Source organism: Diplodia corticola, assembly GCF_001883845.1.
Source record: "Diplodia corticola strain CBS 112549 chromosome Unknown scaffold1, whole genome shotgun sequence".
Taxonomy (NCBI): domain Eukaryota; kingdom Fungi; phylum Ascomycota; class Dothideomycetes; order Botryosphaeriales; family Botryosphaeriaceae; genus Diplodia; species Diplodia corticola.
The window spans coordinates 1,386,568-1,404,654 of NW_017971480.1; the positions used below are offsets into that span (position 1 = coordinate 1,386,568).

Below are 18,087 nucleotides of genomic sequence, written 5' to 3' on the forward strand. Positions count from 1 at the left end.
ATGAAGGGAAGGGGGGAAACGAACAAACGAACCCCTAACTCACAACGCCTCACTCTGCTTCTTCTTCTTCTCCTCCTCCTCTTCCTCTTTCCCCCTCCTCGACATCCACCGTCCTACTCTCTTCCCTCTCAACACCCGCATCCTCATCCTTATCCACATTCCCCTCACGACCCTCCGTCCTACTCTCCTTTCCCTTCCCCTTCCCCCCCGCCTCCTCCTCCCCATCATCACTATACCCCACTGACCCACCAGCCTCTCTACCCTCAACCGCACCCTCAAAACCCCCCTCATCATCCCCATCCCCAAAACAAAACAAATCCCTCGCACTCCCCCCCACCCCCACCACCAGCCCCACCCTCTTCTTCCCCCCTCCTTCGAACTCAGAATCACCACACCCACCAATAGCCCTCCGAAACTTCCTCGCCGTCTCCGCCGCCGCGTCCGCCACGTCCGCCTCCTGCGCGAACAGCAAGCCCTGGTGCGACAGCGCGGGCAGGGCGCGGAGGGGCGGGGGGTCGGCGTCGAAGGGGAGGAGGTGGTGGAGGGGGAGGTGTCGTTCGACGAGGTTGGAGGGTTCGAGGTGGAGGGGGGGAGGGGCGAGGGCGGCGGCGGGGTCGGCGGTGAGGAAGGGGGACGATACAGCATCGTCTTTGTCGTCGTCGCGGCGAGGAGACGATGATGATGATGTCTCGTCGTCCTCGTCGCGGCGCGCGGCCAGCGCGGCGAGCATCTCCTCGGGCGGCTGGTACAGCTCGGTGTGGACGGTGACGAGGCCGTGCTGGGCCGTGGTCGCTGCTGGCCCGTCGAGGCCCGGGTACAGCAGCGCGTGGCCGCGCGCGCGCATCAGCTCGAGGAAGTACTCGAGCCACGACGGCAGGCTCGCGTGGACGGTGCGCGGGCGCGCGACGGGGTCCGCCTGCAGCCGGAAGGCGCGCAGGCGGTTCGTCAGGAACGAGTGGATCTCGGTCCACGCGTCGCCGAAGTAGAGCGCCGCGTTGCTGTTGGGCGCCTGCCACGTGAAGGGCACCGCCGCGTCCGGGTGGCGGGCCGCGGCCTTTGCGAACTTGTCGTCGGCGTCGGCTTCGCCGTCGCTGCCGACACGCATTGCTGCGGCCGTGGGCGGCTCGAAGGCGGTGGTGCCGTTGAGGTGGTGGGAGGGGACTTCGAGGCTGAGGCCGATGAGGTGCGCGTTGTCGGCGGCTGCGGAGCTGGAGTATCTGTACTCCAGGAGGTGGAACATGAGGTAGTGATAATACAAGGGAGATAGTTGGGCGTTGGGTGCGAGAAGCAGAACGTGTGAACCGAGAGAGGGGTAGAACGACTCTAGAAAGCGCACTGCTGCTTCGTCGGACGAGACCTTCTGGTCCGGGATGCGGTGTCTCAAGATCAGTCCGTTCTGCCGGGGCGTTACGAATGGTTCCTTGGGCGATGGCGGCCAGGCCATGTGCCCAAGGAACCACATGGATGGTGGGTCGATGTCAGGGGGCAGCTCGACGGTGATTCGAGGGGGAGTCAGCCCAGAGTAATCGGCGTCTTGGATAGACTGAAGCAATCGAAGCAGCGACCCTGAAGACTTCGGAGGAGCATGGATCAGGATGTCGATACTAGGAGTGTGCCATGCTCTCAGTGAGCTCGAATCGAGCCGAGTGAGCCATTCCAGGTCGTCCGCACGACCCTGAGGGATCTCGATGATTGGTAGGTGCTGGATTTTTGTTTTTCTTCGCACTCCTTTCGTGAAGAAAACATCTTCTCTGGAAGAATCATCTGTAATAACGACCTGTGGATGCATAAAAGTGTGAACATGGCCCAGTGCTGCGGTAACCACAGCCTCAGCGCGGGTATCGGAGCTGTACGTCACGAAATCCGGGCGAGCGTCATGCCAGTAGATGTTGCATCCCTCGCGATCAACACCATTCACCTCAAGAATGTCATCAAGAAAGATGTCGTATCGACCCATTATGGCAAAGTGCACGTAGTTCCGGTTCCACTTGGCCATCTCGCAGGCCAGGGGAATCAGGGCCGACACGCTCTTCAGGCTCGAGGCGGCGAACAGTACATTGCGATTCCTATCGCGCAAGCCGCCGGTATTGCTTATTTTGTGCAGGGAATCGCCAAGCTCAAAAAACTTGATATGGCCGTTGTAGTAGTGCTGCCGCGCCGCTTCGTCTGTATCATCGATGACCTTCGGCGGTGGGCCATTTGGCCTGACGAGGTTCGGGGGATTCGTCGCATCGTATATCGTATAGCCTGGGTCGGTATGGGAGATTACGTGTAGGAGCAGCCATACGGAGAGGGCAGCACCGATGATGATGGCGACGCGGCGGCGGCGGTAGTTGTAGGGCAGATTGCGCCAGGATTGAGAAGACTTGTTGCCGGGAGTGTAGTCGTCATCCCGCTTCCCCAGCTCTTCGTCGGTCGGGAACATGTGTGGGGCCATTGCTATCCGAGAAATCGCGCAGGAGGAGCTCAGCGCAGCATGACGGATTGGTGGGAGAATGGCGTCGCGGGGAGCATGGGGTGTGGGATCGCGGTCCCGTCAATGCGGCTCCGCTTGAGGCTTGGGCGCGGTTGCAGGGCAAGGTCGAACGACTGGCAAGCCGCGTTGGATGTCGGAGGGAGGCTGGTGTGCAGAAGCTTGACTGGTGCGATGTGGCAGCTCGGGCAGGGCTGATTCGTCGCGGTCCTGAGCTTCGTAACCGACAAGCAACTCAAAAGGCACGTGCGCCCGAGATTGGTCAAAGCTCCCTGCATATCTGCATATGTCTGCCCACTAAGATATGCATTGCTGATAGTACAGGAAAAGAAACATGTGCTATATCTTGGGGAATCAATCTCAAAGCGAACCGTCGCCAGAAGAAAACCACACCTCATACATCTCTACTGCATATCCGATGTGCTCTCATACCCTTGCAATGGCTGATCCTTAGACAGCCTCGCCGTCATCTCGTGCCGCAAATCCTGCTGACTCCAGCTTTGCTGCCTTCCATGCGCTGCTCTCTCCTGCGCCGGCTGCGGTGGCGGCCTCTCCTGTTCCCGCTGCCCATTCATCATCGCGCCCGCCTGCGAGACCAAGCCCTCTCCCTTCGCAACACTCACCCCCGCCCTCGCTCTCGCAAACGGGTCAGTGAAGCCCTCGTACTCGCCCTCCATCTCGTCCCCGCCCTTCTCAACCTCCATCTCATCCAAACCCCTCGCCGCCGCGCTGCTCACCGGCCCGCCGCCGCCACTCCGATTCTCCTCGCGCAAACCCAGCGCGCCGCCAAGGTAATCCGCCGCCGGCGCACAAGACCCCGGCGTCGTGACCGGCGTGCTCGAATCGATATCCAAGAAGCTTCCTCTCATAACGTTCGCGTCACCAAACTGCTGCTGCTGCTGCCCTTGCTGCTGCTGTGGCGCACCATCCTCCCCCACCAGCCCTCCACCACCCTCAGTACTCTTCCAACCATTCTCCCCCCGCCGCTCCTCCTCCTCCCCTCCTTCATCATCACCACCACCACCAACCCGTAGCCCCTCCAACCTCTCCGGCAAAACCCCCAACCCCACCCCCGCACCACCAGCACCATCTTTTCCCTCTCCCTCACCCCCTCCCCCTCCCGCCCCTCCCTCCGCACCACCCCCACCTATCCCCAACCCCACCCCCACACCCCCACCCAACCCATAAACCGACCCCCTCTTCCCCCCCCTCGCAATCGGCAGGTCCGCCCCCGGCGAGCTCGGCGCCGACTGTAGCGACGCCTGCGCCGCCGCCGCAAGCGCGTTCATGTACTCGGCGTTGGTCGCGAAGTGGCGACCGGGCTGCGCGGCCGTGAGGTGAGGAGCAGCAGCGGTGTTGTTGTTGCGGCCGCCGTTTTGCGCGGACGTCATGAGGAAGCTGGCCGGGCTGTTCTCGGCGCCCGGGAAGAGCGAGGGGTTGCGGCTGGGGGCGGGGGTGGGGGCGAGGGCGAGGGAGTGGGAGTGGGAGTGGCTGTGGCTGTAGGACGGGGTGGGGGAGGGGGAGGGGGAGGGGGAGGGGGAGGTGTGGGATTGACTAGGGCGTTCGTGGGACATTGTTGTTTTGTTGATTGGGGGGGGTTTTTTTTTTGTCTTTTTGTTTGGAAGGAATGTTTGTTGTAGGTGTGGAGTGGAGCGGAGCCCGGCTTGGTGGAGAAGATGTGGGTTGGGCGAAGTAGTAGTGTTGTGAGCGGAGGTTGGGGAGTCGGTTCCCTTGATGCCTGTTTCTCGGGGGTTTTTCTTCACTGGGACTGATGAAAGGGATGGGGACGGGCATCATACTTACAGGGACCCTGGCCGCATCTTTAAGCTCGCCGCCACCGTCGGCGCTCAGCACGTGTGCTGGTGCATGGATCTAACTAATGCGAACGGGATGGTCGCTCGAGGTCGGACCAACGCATCGCATGACGTCAATGGTTGGCGCGTGCGAAAGGCGAGGGCGGAACAGCGCCGTGGTGCGGGGGGTGTGTGTGGGAATGGTTTCATCAGTCAAGTGAAGAATTCGCCTCGGCCGTCGCCCCTTTGCGATTGGCGCCCCCATTTTCCCGCCAGCCGCCCGCGCGCGGCCAGAACCAGATCATCATTCAAGACAATATTTCTGCCATCCCCCCTCCCGTGCTCCCACTAGGTACTCTCTTCCCCGCATCGGTGAATCCCGGCCGTGTTCCATGGCTGCAACTGAGTTCGCGCCGGCGCGCCTCCTGCAGCGCGCTAACCGACAGGCTGCTGCTCAGGTTTCTGCTCAGGCTGCTGCTGCAGCGCAGGGGGCGACGCAGGTCCGGGATTAGCATTATTAGGAACAGGACTGGCGCGCGAAGCCTGCGCTGCTGATCCTAGACCAGCCCGTCGTCAGCCTAGACCTTTGAGCAAATCCACCACTCATCATATGTATTTAGCCCGGCTTTTATTGTTCAGCCATGAATGTCAGTGCAACTTCATTCTACCTTTGAGTCGTTACTATAGGTCTATTAGTTCAGCACCGTTAAGTGTCTATTATTTTGAAGTGGTCCTCGCCACGGCTCCGGGCTTCTTAAACTTACAATTCCGGAAGCCATCGGCCCCTTTCCTGTCAGCAATCGAACAGTTTCCGGCCTTGCTATCATATTAAGGTTTGCAAATAGCTCCTATAACATCTATAGTAGGTAGGGAAAGTTCTGCTACAATGGTCAACCTAGTGATCTATGGACATTTCGAACGAAACGCTGGGTGACAACTCGATTGTAGCTCTAGGCACAAAAGCGTACTGACCAACAAATTACCGGGTGAATAATAACACAAATCCAACGTCCTTTCCACAATCAGACAAACACAGCATCTGATCCGGCGAGGTGGCCGAGTGGTTATGGCGCTAGTTTCAGGTATCCCTCCCTCAAAGAGGATACCAGAAAAGGATATACTAGTGGAGCAATCCTCGTGGGTTCGAGTCCCACCCTCGTCAACATCGTTTTGCCCATCTGCTGGTTGCCAGTCGGCGTGGTCGTGGTTGATGCGGATGCCGATGATGGTGTTTGGCCTCGGGGGCAGATTTTTGTCCCGGCCCGGCTCGGACCGCCTAGATTGGTTCGGGCCGTCTTTCTTGGCGTTTTGTTAGGTAGCGCCCGCCCGCGCGACTACTGCGTCACTAACAACATTGCGACAAAGCAAGGCAGTCGAAGCTCTTGTCCGGATGCTTTTTGATTGCTCTTTTCAACATAGAAGCTATACATGTGTATCAAGACGGATACTTCGGGGATGTGACTTTAGTGGCTTGCGCACAATGTTGGACTGTTACTCAGTAGATAGAAAATGCAGACTTCAGAAAAGAACAAGATGTGATTTCTGACCGGGACTACAGTAAATTCAAGTTGCAGCCTCTACCAATATCAAGTAGTTATGTACCTGGCTAGGACACCTAAACCCACTGCTCTCTCCACGGCTACATGAATGTCAAAATCCGAAGCAAAACCTCTATCGAACTAGCAAGAAATTTGAAATGAAGAATTCTGATAAATACCATGGTCCTGAGACCGCGTGACTTTCCGCCATCTATATGCAATTTTCCTGCCCGGAGTGTGTCAGTACCATTCCTTACTCGCCCCTAAGAACATGCAAAAAAAAAAAAAAGCTTATCCATCTCCTACTTATTTGCCGCTATCAAGTACCTCCAAGGCCCCACCAACCAAATGCAAGCTCCCCGTAATCAACACCTTGACCTCATCCGGCGCGCCCTGAGCGACGTCGCGCGCATACTCAACCGCCTCCTCGATCGTCTTCACCACCCTGACTTCCGTCTGCGGATCAATCTCTGCCCACGTCTTCGCCAGCGCGTCCTGCACGGCCAACTTCTCAACGTCGTCGGCGTTGGCATTCACGCTGACGAGGTCCGGCTTGTAGCCCGTGTCACGGAAAGTCAGGTTTGTGGTGAAGATGGCGTGGGTGAAGGGGTGCTGGGCCACCGACGCTAGGCCAGATGACAGCGCAGAGTGCAAGGCGCGCGCGAGCGAGTCCGCGTCTCGGGTCTGCTGGTTGAAGATGAGGATGCGGGGCTGTTGTTGTTGGTCGGAGGAGGAAGAGGACGCAAGCTCCTCGGCGAACCAGCGGCCGGCGACCTCGATACTATCCAGCGTGTGCGCGCCATCAATGTGCCATGCCACGCCCGCCTCGTGCCGGATTTCACACCGGCCCGGCCAGCGCACCTGCTCCAGGCCGCGGCGGAACTCGGCTGGCAGCGTCCAGCCGTTGATGTCCTTGGCGGCAGGAATGCTCGTGTCGCCCAGCGCGCGGAGGTGGCTTGCGGCGATGGCGACGGCGAGGCTGGCGTTGGTCTTTTGGAAGTCGGCGGCCAGGCCGAGCTTGATGGCGTCGACGTCCGGGTGACGCGCGACTTCGACCAATCCGTCCCCTACGCCCTTCTCGGCAGCGCGCTGGCGCAAGACGTCCATCGCCTCGGGGCTTTGTGGCACGGAGAGGGCGGCGGCGCCGGGCTTGAAGATGCCGGCCTTGTGCCAGGCGATCTCGGGCAGAGTGGAGCCCAACATGGCGACGTGGTCGATGCCGAGGCTGGTGACGGCGGCGACGGTTGGGTGGACGATGACGTTGGTGCTGTCGTGCTCGCCGCCAATGCCACACTCGATGACGGCGGCGTCGACGCCCTCGCGCAGGTAGGCATGCAGCGCCATGATGGTCAGGAAGCGGAAGTAGACGGGCTTCGTGCCCGGGGCGTGCGGATCTTGACCCGAGGCGACGGCGGCCGCCTCCAGACGGTCCCAGATTTCAAAAAAGTACCGCGCGAAGTCGTCTTCACTCAGCGGCGTGTTGTTGATCTGGATGCGCTCCCGCACCGACTTCAGGTGCGGGGATGTATAGAGGCCGACCTTCCGGGGCGCGGTGGAGGACGTGGAGCGGTATTGCGCGAGGATGGAGGAGACGAAAGCGCTCGTCGAGCCTTTACCCTTGGTGCCGGCGATGTGAATGGGTTTCAATTGGTCGAAATCGGAGGGCTGTGATGTGTAGATTGCGAGGTCAGCGGGGTGGTGGGATGGTGTTGGCGGACGGAGAGCCGCACACCTCGTAGCCGGCTTTGCGGAACCATTCAATCATCTCGGGGATGGCATTCTTGTTCATGCCCTTGCCAGACTTGCGAATGGCGTCGACGATGGAGAAGTTGCTTTGCAGCGTGTTGAGCGCCGTGACGGCGGCCTGTGGCGCGTCAGTCAGCAACGGCGCACTCTTCTTCCGCATGTGAGGAGGGTGCGCACGTTGTAGTCGCGCGCCATGGTAGCTGCAGTACTGAAGCGGCGTGGATTGCGGCTGAGAGGGGTGGCGCAAGACCGCGCCAGGCTTATGAGCATGAGTGTTCGGTTGGTGATGCAGAGTTGCGTCGGAGGGTCTGGGAAAAGACGTGCCCAATGACTCGCGCTATCGGCGACTTTTTGGAGCCCTAATGGGGTTTAGCGCAGCCTTGCGGACAGAAAAAAGCAACCGCGGATGTTGTCCTGCGGCGCCGGAAAAGCAGTCAATGCAGACCGGCCACAAGACACTTTCCTTTGGCCGGCGGTTCTCATATGGCGCCTACTGACCCCCCCGCGCTGACGGCCTGGCCGGATTGAGGCAATTGGAAGAAGCTCTGCATCCAGCCCTGGAGGAGACGGGAACCCTGCCCGCCAACAGACGCCTCGTTTGAGCGAGCCAGATTAGTCGCGCACGCCATTATGGAGCCGGATAGAGCATTGCTCGAGTTGCGGGTGAAGAGTGGGCTGCCTGTGGGCGCGGACCTATCCGCGGCCTCGGGTTCTGCTCGCAGCAGCCGCAATTGCTGCCATCCGCTGCAGACCCCGGCCGCTTCTTCACGCCGCACACTTCAGCCTCTCTTCCTTCGTCGTGACCATGGCTCATTCAGCCGTCTACCCGCCGATATTTCTTACTCGGCGAGTTGGACACGGAACCACTGCGAGGTGGTACTCTCCTAGCTTACTCTGCAGCACCTTTCCCCGCAATCTGAGTCCAACCGTGGCCCCTGCAGCTGATCATGCCGCCCGTCCGCTTTGCTTCGGCGCAACATTGATTCGAGCCAGCCCGGCCGCTACTGTCAGACCTACATCTGTCACCGGCCAATCGCACCCAAGAGAACAGCACCCGCCGCGAGTGCATCGTGTCGTTTCTGCATGCGCGGCGCGGCGATCCGGCACCAAGCATCATGAACCGCCGCGCCAGTTATCACGAAATCCGGAGCCCCACCTGCCGTGCTGAGCGTCTTTTTCCCGCATTTCGACAGGTGCCTGACGGCGTCTCAGAGCGGGGACTGCCCGCCAGCCCGCCAGCCCGCCAGCCCCGCTAGTTGCCGGTCGCCGTCTTATTAATTAGCTGCCTCTTGCACTTTATACCCACTCTCCGCTCGCCGGCTCGCCTCGTGTGAATGCTCCTCCGTGTGTCTGCCGTCCGCCCTCTCACAATGTTCCGAGCCACCAGACAACTGCGGCCGCTCGCGCGCTCTTTTACCGCACATGGCCTCGCCGCTCAGGCGCGGAAGAGTTCCGCCCAGGGCGCGAGAAAGGCTGCGAAGGCAAGCTCGCCGGCATTCTGGACGACGGGCCGCGTGATATTGTTCTCAAGCTTCACGGGTGCTTTGACATACCTCTACGGAGTTTACGACACTGGCGCCCTCAATGCCTTCAAGTCCGGCACAAGCAAGCCCGTCTACGCAACCCAGAAAGAAATGGAAAAGGTATACCCGCGTCCTGGGCCCGCTTGCCTCACTCCACTGTCTCTCATCCACCACATAAACAAATCCCCCAACCGACACGGCTAGCTAACAACCAACCCCCCCAACTCCCCCCAGGCCATCACCGAGCTCCGCGCCCTCCTCGGCCGCCCCGACGCCATCAGCACCGACGACGACGACCTGCGCGCGCACGGCTACTCGGAATGGTCGTCCCTCAACATCGACCAGCTGCCGGTGGCGGTCGCCTACCCGCGCTCCACCGCCCAAGTCGCGCAGATCGCGGCCGTCTGCCACGCGCGGCGCATCCCGATGATCGCGTACTCGGGCGGGTCGAGCCTCGAGGCCAACTTCGCCGCGCCCTTTGGCGGCGTGAGCATCGACTTCGCGCACATGGACCGCATCGTCGCGCTGCACGCCGACGACATGGACGTCGTGGTGCAGCCCGCCGTCGGGTGGATGGAACTGAACGAGAAGATCAAGGAGAGCGGCCTGTTCTTCCCCGTCGATCCCGGGCCCAGCGCTAAGATTGGGGGCATGGTCGGCACGAGCTGCAGCGGGACGAACGCGGTGCGGTATGGGACGATGAAGGAGTGGGTCGTCAACTTGACGGTCGTGTTGGCGGATGGCCGCGTCATCAAGACGAGGAGGCGGCCGAGAAAGACGGCCGCGGGGTATAACTTGACTAATTTGTTCGTGGGGTCCGAGGGGACGTTGGGGATCGTGACGGAGATTACGTTGAAGTTGACTGTGATTCCGCAGGAGACGAGCGTGGCCGTGGTGCCGTTCCCGTCCATCAGGGAGGCGGCGTCGGCGGCGGCGCAGATTATGCGGGCGGGCGTGCCGGTGGCGGCCATGGAGATTATGGATGAGGTGCAGATGAGTGTGATCAACAGGGTGAAGGCGACGCAGAGGACGTGGAAGGAGGCGCCAACCATGTTCTTCAAGTTTTCGGGCACCAAGGCGGGGGTGCAGGAGAATATCAAGCTGGTCAAGGCGATTGCGAAGGCCCACAATGCGGGTAACTTCGAATTCACGGTGGATCCTCAGGACATGAAGGAACTGTGGTCGGCGAGAAAAGAGGCATTGTGGAGCATGCTGGCACTCAGGGAAGGTGACCAGGATGTCTGGTCCACGGACGTTGCGGTGCCCCTTTCAAGGCTACCGGATATCATCGGTGAGTTATCTCCTGGGATTGCCTCTGGATCTGTCGGCTGAACTGTTGTGCAGAGATATCGAAGAAGGAGATGGACGATCTTGGATTGTTTGCCAGTGTGCTTGGGCACATCGGTGATGGCAACTTCCATGAGAGTATCTTATACAACAGAAAGGATCCCAAGGAGTACGAAGCTGTGAAGAATTGCGTATACAGAATGGTAGACAGGGCGCTGGAAATGGACGGAACTTGCACCGGCGAGGTATGTTTGCCCGCTCACCCGGGAGACGGCCTAGGCTAACCTCACCAGCACTCGATTGGCCTCGGAAAGAAAGCCTCGCTGCTGAAGGAACTTGGACCTGAGACGGTCGAGGTGATGAAGAGCATCAAGCGCGCCCTCGACCCACATTGGCTGCTGAATCCTGGCAAGATTATGGATTACTGAAGGAAGAAGTGGCACCGACAGACGGAGGGCGGGTTGCAATTGAGCGTCTGCGACTGTATGGGTGGTGTTTTGCTCTACGAAACGGAGACTTCCGCATTTGGTTGGAGATGTGTATACCTTGGTTCACGCATAGAGGAAAACTGGGAATAGGAGCATGTTGGTAGTCTGGCAATAGACAATGGCGCCTATAGAAGCAGACAGCAGAATTTGGCATGATCAGAAAGCTCGACCACACACGCCACCAATGCCCCTGAGACTGTTAAGGGAGTGTGGAAATGGTGGTCCCATCAGACGAGCAGGATGGTGGCGGATGCGTCATCGGACATGGAGTCATTGATAATTCTCGCAATCATACGACAACAAATGGCCCCGAACTCCCTGCAGAAATCTGGAGCACCGCACAAACCACATATAATAGGACAATGTAATCTATATGCAATCCTACAGGTAGGGTCTTAGCTTGAGTGAGCAAATGATAGGAGGATATAACAAAAGAGAACTCCACTCTCATAGCATGACCGAGATGAGAGTATGCCGAATAAAAAAAAAGAGGAAAACATATAGACGGGTCCAGGCTTTGCAGCAAAGTAAACCTCTCTCTATCCGCTCTCTGCACCAGATTACCACCATCCCAGCATTGTCGCTATCGAATACCACCTCAACTCCAATTACATATACACATACCCCCTTCCAGACAAAGTCAGAGAGCCGCCACCACCCATCAAAGCGGCACCTCCTCCATCATCTCCACGGCGCCCTCCCTCCCCACCGTGATGATGACATCGCCCAGCGTCTTCGCGCGGAATCCCGCCTCGCAGTAAGTGAAGTAATACTCCCACTTCCGCCTGAAAGTCTCCACGTCCTTCTTGCCCATGGCCTGCCCTTTCCTTTCGCTTTCGCGCAGCAGCGCCGGCTTGATGCTCTCGTCGAAGTTGCGCGTGAAGTCTTGGCGCCAGAGCCGCAGCGTCTTCGCGTAGTGCGGCCCGATGTTCTCGATGTTGTCGACGATCAGCGTCTTGCGGCTGCCGGCGTTGATGGAGGCCACGAGCTGGGAAACGGTGGGGAGGTGGCCGCCCGGGAAGATGTAGCGGCGTATGAAATCGTCCGAGGAGGCGTAGGCATCATAGCGCTTTAACGGCCGTCAGCATGTTAAGAATGAAAGACATTTGGTGGTTGCAAGCCCGGGGGTATCACGCGGGGTATTCGTTTTCCAATGTGGGTGAATCAAGGTTTGAACTCACTGTCTCTGGCATGGTGATACATTGGAAGACCGCAATTCCACCGTCCTTCTTCAGGAGCCTGTTCACGCATTCGAAATATGTTGCCAAAAATTCTTTTCCCACGGCTTCAAGCATTTCAATGCTTATTATCTTATCGTAGGCACCTTTTCCGTTTTGCGGAGGGGGAAGGGCGCGGTAATCGCACAGCAGCACCTCGATTCGGTCTTCACACCCTGCGTCTCTAATGCGCTCTTCCGCAAGTTCTTTCTGCTCCGTGCTTAGGGTTAGACTGGTGACCCGGCAGCCCGTGGTTTGCACTGCACGTATGGCAAAGCTTCCCCAGCCGGTGCCAATCTCCAGCACATGATCATTTGCCTTGATATGAGCATTGCCGATGAAGCGGTCCAGTTTCCGCATCTGCGCCGTCTCCAAAGTCTCACTTGTTGAGAGGGGTGACGACTTGGGGAGCCAGATTGGGCATGAATATGTCATGTCTGGGGACAAGAAGGCGGCGAACATATCGTTGCTGATATCGTAATGCGCGGCGATGTTGAGACGAGCGTTGGAAAGCGTATTTGTGGCCCGTGCCAGACCCGCAATGTTCGTACTGATTGTGGACGTGATGGTTGAGCCGTCGGAGAGGTTTTCGCGATTCAGGATGAACAGCTGCAACATGGTATGTCAGCTCAAAAGAAATATTCAGCTGGTGCTGGTGTCATACTTCGAAAAAAGCTGTCAGGTCCGGGCATGAGACTTCGCCTAGCATGTAGCTCTCTGCGAAGCCCTTAAGCAAGTCAGCCAGGCGATCAAAGCATAATTTGATAGTAGCTAGCGCAAAGCGTACCATATCCGCGAAGAGCATCATTCGCACCCAGAACGAGTCGTTGTGTACGCGCAAAACGGTCTGGGGTAAACCAGCCCGGTTCTCAGCGCTTCCACAGATGGTCTCCTTCCCATCCACATCCACAACGTCCAGGCGACCCGTTCGCATACGCGCCAGAACCGACATGACAGCGTTCCGTGACAGTACCACAAGCGGGGCCCAGGCTGTACTACCAGCATAGCTGCGCAGCGCATGAAAGCGCGACGCGAGGGGAGTTATGATTGCCATGGGGAATAGGCCACCGTTTTTGGACGAATATCGCGTTGAAGCTCGTCGCGCGAGGTTGGTCGACGAAATGAATTGTTATCGTTCAGATAACGGTTCTGTCCCGCAGGTACGGCGCAACGGCTGTGGGGGGAATGTTGCAGAGGAGCGGCGTGAGAGACAGAACGGACGCAAGACAAAGAAGCTTTCCACAACAATGACGCGCGGGGCAGGAGGGGCTCAGGGGGAGAGAAAGAATGCGAGTGACGACGCGGCGGAAAAAGAAGATAGTCGGGGACTCGGGGCCGCATATACACTAGGGAGCGTCGGAGGCATGGTCTGGCCTATGTCCGCGGCGGACAGATACAACCCCGGGTTGCGGCATGACTGGTGGGGCAATTGCTGAGTGAGAGATGCGGCGAGCAACCAGAAAGGTGGGCTATTCGTCGTATCGGGCGTAGGCTGGCGGAGAGTGCTGTCTTCCCTCTGCGCAGGCCATACCGTTTGGAGCTTGTCAATGACGTTTGCGGAATCAAAAACTCGGAGCAGGACCTTCAAAACCCCCAGGCGCTGCGGCGCGGCGCCTCCGGTGAGCTGAGAGAAGACAGCTGGCTGTCCGGGAGTCGCAGAGGGTGGCGCATTCTGACAGAGGCGGTGATCGGTGGCAGGCTGCGACAGCGGTGGTGCTGGTGAGGTCAAGGTGGTTGCAGGCTAGGATGAAGGGCGTCCCGGTGGTCCCTGCAGGCACAGTGAGCGGCGATTGCGGGGAGCTTGCTCGATGCTCGCGACCGATGCACCGAGCACGCAGTCGCCCACGCCGATTCGCAATAGGACTCATGTGTCAGCCTTTTTGATTCATTTTCATGCATGTCTCGAGCAGATTCCGGTCAGCGTACTTTCGGAAGCCTCTCGGATCGGTGTCGCAATGGTGAGACGCCAGGCGAGTGCCTGTAACGGGAAGCTTCGTCGATCGCCTTTATCTTATCGGATCCGCTGATCCCGGCCGTGCGTCTGTCCGCAACGCGTCGCGTCGGCGCGCGAGAGACCTGCGAAACCACCATAGCCAAACCGCCTCGTCCACCATCCACCATGCTGTCCGTCCAGCGCTCGTCTCAGCACTCGGGAAAGTGCACGCCGAATCTGCTGCCCTGCCGAATCGACCATAACGGACCTGTGAATGCTGCCGATCGGTATTGGCGACCAGAAGAGCAAAACGGTGCGTCGCACGAGCAATCGCTCGACAGTCCAAAGCTGATATTGCTTCGTAGATGGAAAACAAATAGCCCATTTCCGCGGCCGCAAATTACTTGGGCGCAAACTGCCACTCCCCGACGGCTACAGAGGTGCGCGGGAATGCTTTAAGCGCACGAGCGCAATGGCTGATGCGATGTGCAGGTGCTGTGTTGAGCAACACGAACAGGGTTCTTCCGCAAGCCGATACTGGCCGCGAAAATGGGGCGTCCGAGGAAGGCGAAGACCAGCGAATCGAGGTGCGCGTGATGGAAGAGGTTGGAGAATTCGACGAAGTGGTGGTATGGGGACACGAAGTTGCGCCAGACGAGATCGAGGATGCCTACTCCAAGGGCATTGGCGAGTGGATATCCTTCGCCGAAAGCGTAAGTCAGCTGGGAACTCAAAGCGTGCAGAGACTGAATCGCCTCAGATCCATGCGACGCCCAAGCCAGACGATTCTTCCAGTGCCTCAGGGCAGAATCTGCACCGCTAGCTACCCATCGGACAATCGTACACCAAAAAGTCCGGGTGGACTGACCCATCGGTGTTCCTGGCATTATTGGAAGGATACCTCGGACAAGTTTATTGCTCATCCTGCTTCTCCCGCTTCGCCTGCTTGTCCCATTCCTTCTGTTCTTTTATGAACTTCTCCTTCTTCTGCTGGTATCCCTCGTGCGCTCGGCATCGGTCCCAAGCTTCCCGGAATATCTCGGAGGCTTCAAGCTTGTCTTTGGCGTCTTTATGGGTTGAGCTCTTGGGTAACTCAGCGCCGCTGCTCTTGTCGTACTTGCGTCCGCCAGCATGGTTTGCGTAGCGTTTGGAGCGCGTCATCCCCTGTGTTGACGAGCGGATCAGCAAGGATGCTGCTTCTCAGCTTAGGGGGTCAAGGCTCTCTATGGTCCTGTTATCCGATGTTGGACGCACCATTTGGATGAACTTCCTGCACATGTCCATACCGACGAAGTCATCCTCTTCATCATACAGCTCAAAGCGCTCCCACAGGTCCTTGGAGCTTTTCCGGGCTAGTGCTGGAGTTCGAAAGCGCCATAGCGGAAGCAAGAAGGATTTGTATGGCTCGAATGTCAGAACGCCTTGTTCACCACGAGCTATTCGGTAACTCATGAGGTGTCCATGAGTAGGCTTGGAAGATGGAGATATCTTGGAAGTGGTCATCGAAGTGCTTTTTGGATGAGTCGGGAGAAAGTGGCTGTGGGGTGCACTGTGAAGTGCGGGGGAAAGATGGCTTGTGGCTACTGAGGTAGATAAGTAACGGGCCAGCCAGACAAGGAAGCAGTGGCTACACGAATCGAGCCAATGACGTAGTCGGAGCATACGTCAGTCCTTAGCGCCAGCCAATGCAAGGCTTGATGTAGATTGATGTGGTAGCAGTCGATACTCCCACTACTGTTTTAGCCACAACTTCTCCGAGATATATTCACGTATGCAGCAGCGGCAGTGTTCTGTCACGGCTGTACTACATGTCTAAGAAGACCCTGTGCAAGGCAGATCCTCGGCAGATTTCCGGTGCTGTCGACAGCCTCAGCACCTCCAGGCATTTTCTCATTCTACCACTATCCTCTCCATCATCTCAAGCCTTCATTACGGGTGGTTTCCCTCTTCTCGCTCAACTAGTCGACAAATTGACTGAGACTATAGGCTCAAATATCCGAGCCTCTCCCCGCTGGAAGCTTCATAGCCAAGTCGAAGAAATTTTCTTGAGACGGGCATTTGTCTTTTCGTCTTTGCTTATACCTTCACATTAATTGCCCAGCCCCATTCCCCAATCTTCCAATGACTTCACATCACTAACCCTCGACCACATCCCACACCATGGCACATTCTGCCCGCTTCAGCGACTCCCCTGCATTAGTAGTACCGGCTCAAAATGTCAAGGCCGTCAAGACGTTTCTTGAGGAGCATCGGCTCCTGGATAAGAGAAGGAAAATTGCACCGTATACTGCAGAAAGTACCCGTGCTGGGTCTTCCGCAAGAGACCAGACGCTCGACTCGGGGAAACTGTTTATCGTACCATTTCTACCCGTCACAACATCCATCAACGAAACAGACGCCGCCATCGTTGAGACATACTTCGGAGACCTCACCCCGGCCCTCACATCCCGCCTCCCTCCTGACGCGCTCACGAACATCTCCATAACCAACCTCCCAAAAACACCCGTCCCAGAAACCGCTTCACCGCCGACCACCGGCCAACCGCACGGCAACCCCCTCCGAGCCGCCTTCCACTCCGCCCTAGTGTCCAGCCTCCCCGCCGAAACCCTGTCAACGCTCTCCCTCACGCCCGCGCAACTCGCCGCCGACCTCCCGGGCACCTACTCCATCTACCCGCCGCTCCTCCTCCTCCCCGCGCACACCTTCCACCGGCCGTCCTGGACCGCGCTCCTCGCCGCCCATGACCCGCCATCGTCGACCACGCCGCTCCTCCGCACCGTCCTCGCGCACGTCGCGCAGCGCCTCGCCGTCACGCACGTGGCACTCAACGCGCCAATCGCCCTGCACAACGACGCCACAGCCACCACGGCGGCGGCCGCCGACCAGCCCTCCAACCAAGCAGCAGCCGCAGCCGCAGCCCCAGCAGCCCCAGCCGCAGCCGCAGCCGCAACCACCGCCAACATCCTCCGCGCCCCCCACTCCCTCACCCCCCTCCACGGCGACTTCGGCCCTCCCCCTTGTCATCCCCCCACCGCCTCCCCCTCCCCCGCCGACTTCACCGCCGCCCTCTGGGCCACCGCCCGCCAAAACGGCATCACCCAGACGTGGGCGCCGCTGCACACCATGTTCAGCCGGGGCAACGTCAAAGAGAAGGCGCGGATCCTGTCGCTGGGGGCGGTGCGGGACGCGGTGCGTCAGGGCGAGGGCGGAGCCGGAGCCGGAGCCGGAGGCGAGGATATTGCAGGCGCGGGCGCGGGAACCGCCACCGGGTGCGCCGCCGTCGACTTGTACGCCGGGATCGGGTACTTTGCGTTTTCGTACCGCAAGGCGGGGGTGCGGACGGTGCTGGGGTGGGAGATCAATGCGTGGAGCGTGGAGGGGTTGAGGAGGGGGGCGGGGGCGAATGGGTGGGGGGTTGAGGTTGTTGTTGTGGGCGGTGGGGAGGGGGGTGGGGATGGGGACGGTGATGGGGACGGTGATGATTGGGAGGGGTTGGGGGAGGACGCGGTGGTGAGGGATTTCGTCGTGTTTCGCGAGAGTAACGTGCGGGCGGCGAGGAGGGTGGAGAGGCTGAGGGGGAGGCTGCCGCCGGTGAGGCATGTCAATGCGGGGTTGTTGCCGACGTCTAGGGGGGCGTGGGAGACGGCGGTGAGGGTGTTGGATCCGGGATTGGGCGGGTGGGTGCATTTGCATGAGAATTTTGGGGAGGGAGAGGTTGGGCGAAAGGCGGGGGAGGTGGTTGAGGAGGTGAGGAGGATCTGGGGGGTGGTGAGGGCTGAGAGGTGTGGTGGAGGGATCGGGGACGGGTTGGAAGGGGATGATGTGGTCAAGCTTGAACATGTAGAAAGGGTCAAGACGTATGCGCCGGGTGTGTTGCATTGCGTCCTGGACATTTGGATATCACCGACAGGTAACCAGGCAAGGTCATGATTGGGCTGAGGGATCAAATGGTATGAATCGACTGTCGGGTATCTTCTGACAGGCAGGCGGATACTCGGCGTAGATATTGACAAAAACAACTTAGAAAATATGGAATCGAGCACTTTCAGCACCAAACGCGATATCGGGCCACTGGATTCTATTTGATCC

The 18,087-nt window shown here is 58.9% G+C and overlaps 8 protein-coding genes across 8 annotated transcripts; 3 read left to right on the forward strand and 5 right to left on the reverse strand.

Annotated features, from left to right (window-relative positions):
- Positions 1–49: 49 nt before the first annotated feature.
- On the reverse strand, positions 50–2,437 carry BKCO1_1000436 (glycosyltransferase 2 protein; the record flags this gene model as incomplete). The annotated part of the gene is made up of 1 exon (XM_020269833.1): positions 50–2,437. One exon carries the CDS (start codon positions 2,435–2,437, stop codon positions 50–52), a length of 2,388 nt encoding a protein of 795 aa, XP_020135038.1.
- A 440-nt stretch (positions 2,438–2,877) lies between these two features.
- BKCO1_1000437 (uncharacterized protein) lies at positions 2,878–4,047 on the reverse strand (the record flags this gene model as incomplete). Its single annotated transcript, XM_020269834.1, has 1 exon — positions 2,878–4,047. One exon carries the CDS (start codon positions 4,045–4,047, stop codon positions 2,878–2,880), a length of 1,170 nt encoding a protein of 389 aa, XP_020135037.1.
- A 2,063-nt stretch (positions 4,048–6,110) lies between these two features.
- BKCO1_1000438 (folylpolyglutamate synthase) lies at positions 6,111–7,745 on the reverse strand (the record flags this gene model as incomplete). Its single annotated transcript, XM_020269835.1, has 3 exons — positions 6,111–7,469; positions 7,537–7,668; positions 7,728–7,745. 3 exons carry the CDS (start codon positions 7,743–7,745, stop codon positions 6,111–6,113), a joined length of 1,509 nt encoding a protein of 502 aa, XP_020135048.1.
- A 1,175-nt stretch (positions 7,746–8,920) lies between these two features.
- On the forward strand, positions 8,921–10,788 carry BKCO1_1000439 (d-lactate dehydrogenase; the record flags this gene model as incomplete). The annotated part of the gene is made up of 4 exons (XM_020269836.1): positions 8,921–9,193; positions 9,308–10,364; positions 10,418–10,605; positions 10,654–10,788. The coding sequence occupies 4 exons, from the start codon at positions 8,921–8,923 to the stop codon at positions 10,786–10,788; spliced, it is 1,653 nt and encodes a 550-aa protein (XP_020135047.1).
- A 721-nt stretch (positions 10,789–11,509) lies between these two features.
- On the reverse strand, positions 11,510–13,119 carry BKCO1_1000440 (cyclopropane-fatty-acyl-phospholipid synthase; the record flags this gene model as incomplete). Its single annotated transcript, XM_020269838.1, has 4 exons — positions 11,510–11,917; positions 12,030–12,674; positions 12,730–12,792; positions 12,853–13,119. 4 exons carry the CDS (start codon positions 13,117–13,119, stop codon positions 11,510–11,512), a joined length of 1,383 nt encoding a protein of 460 aa, XP_020135450.1.
- Positions 13,120–14,184: 1,065 nt separating this feature from the next.
- Positions 14,185–14,821, forward strand: BKCO1_1000441 (ribonuclease h1 h2 small subunit; the record flags this gene model as incomplete). The annotated part of the gene is made up of 4 exons (XM_020269839.1): positions 14,185–14,311; positions 14,364–14,438; positions 14,491–14,711; positions 14,759–14,821. 4 exons carry the CDS (start codon positions 14,185–14,187, stop codon positions 14,819–14,821), a joined length of 486 nt encoding a protein of 161 aa, XP_020135451.1.
- Positions 14,822–14,910: 89 nt separating this feature from the next.
- BKCO1_1000442 (cytoplasmic protein) lies at positions 14,911–15,501 on the reverse strand (the record flags this gene model as incomplete). The annotated part of the gene is made up of 2 exons (XM_020269840.1): positions 14,911–15,162; positions 15,253–15,501. 2 exons carry the CDS (start codon positions 15,499–15,501, stop codon positions 14,911–14,913), a joined length of 501 nt encoding a protein of 166 aa, XP_020135448.1.
- Positions 15,502–16,158: 657 nt separating this feature from the next.
- On the forward strand, positions 16,159–17,928 carry BKCO1_1000443 (trna wybutosine-synthesizing protein 2; the record flags this gene model as incomplete). Its single annotated transcript, XM_020269841.1, has 1 exon — positions 16,159–17,928. One exon carries the CDS (start codon positions 16,159–16,161, stop codon positions 17,926–17,928), a length of 1,770 nt encoding a protein of 589 aa, XP_020135449.1.
- Positions 17,929–18,087: the final 159 nt, after the last annotated feature.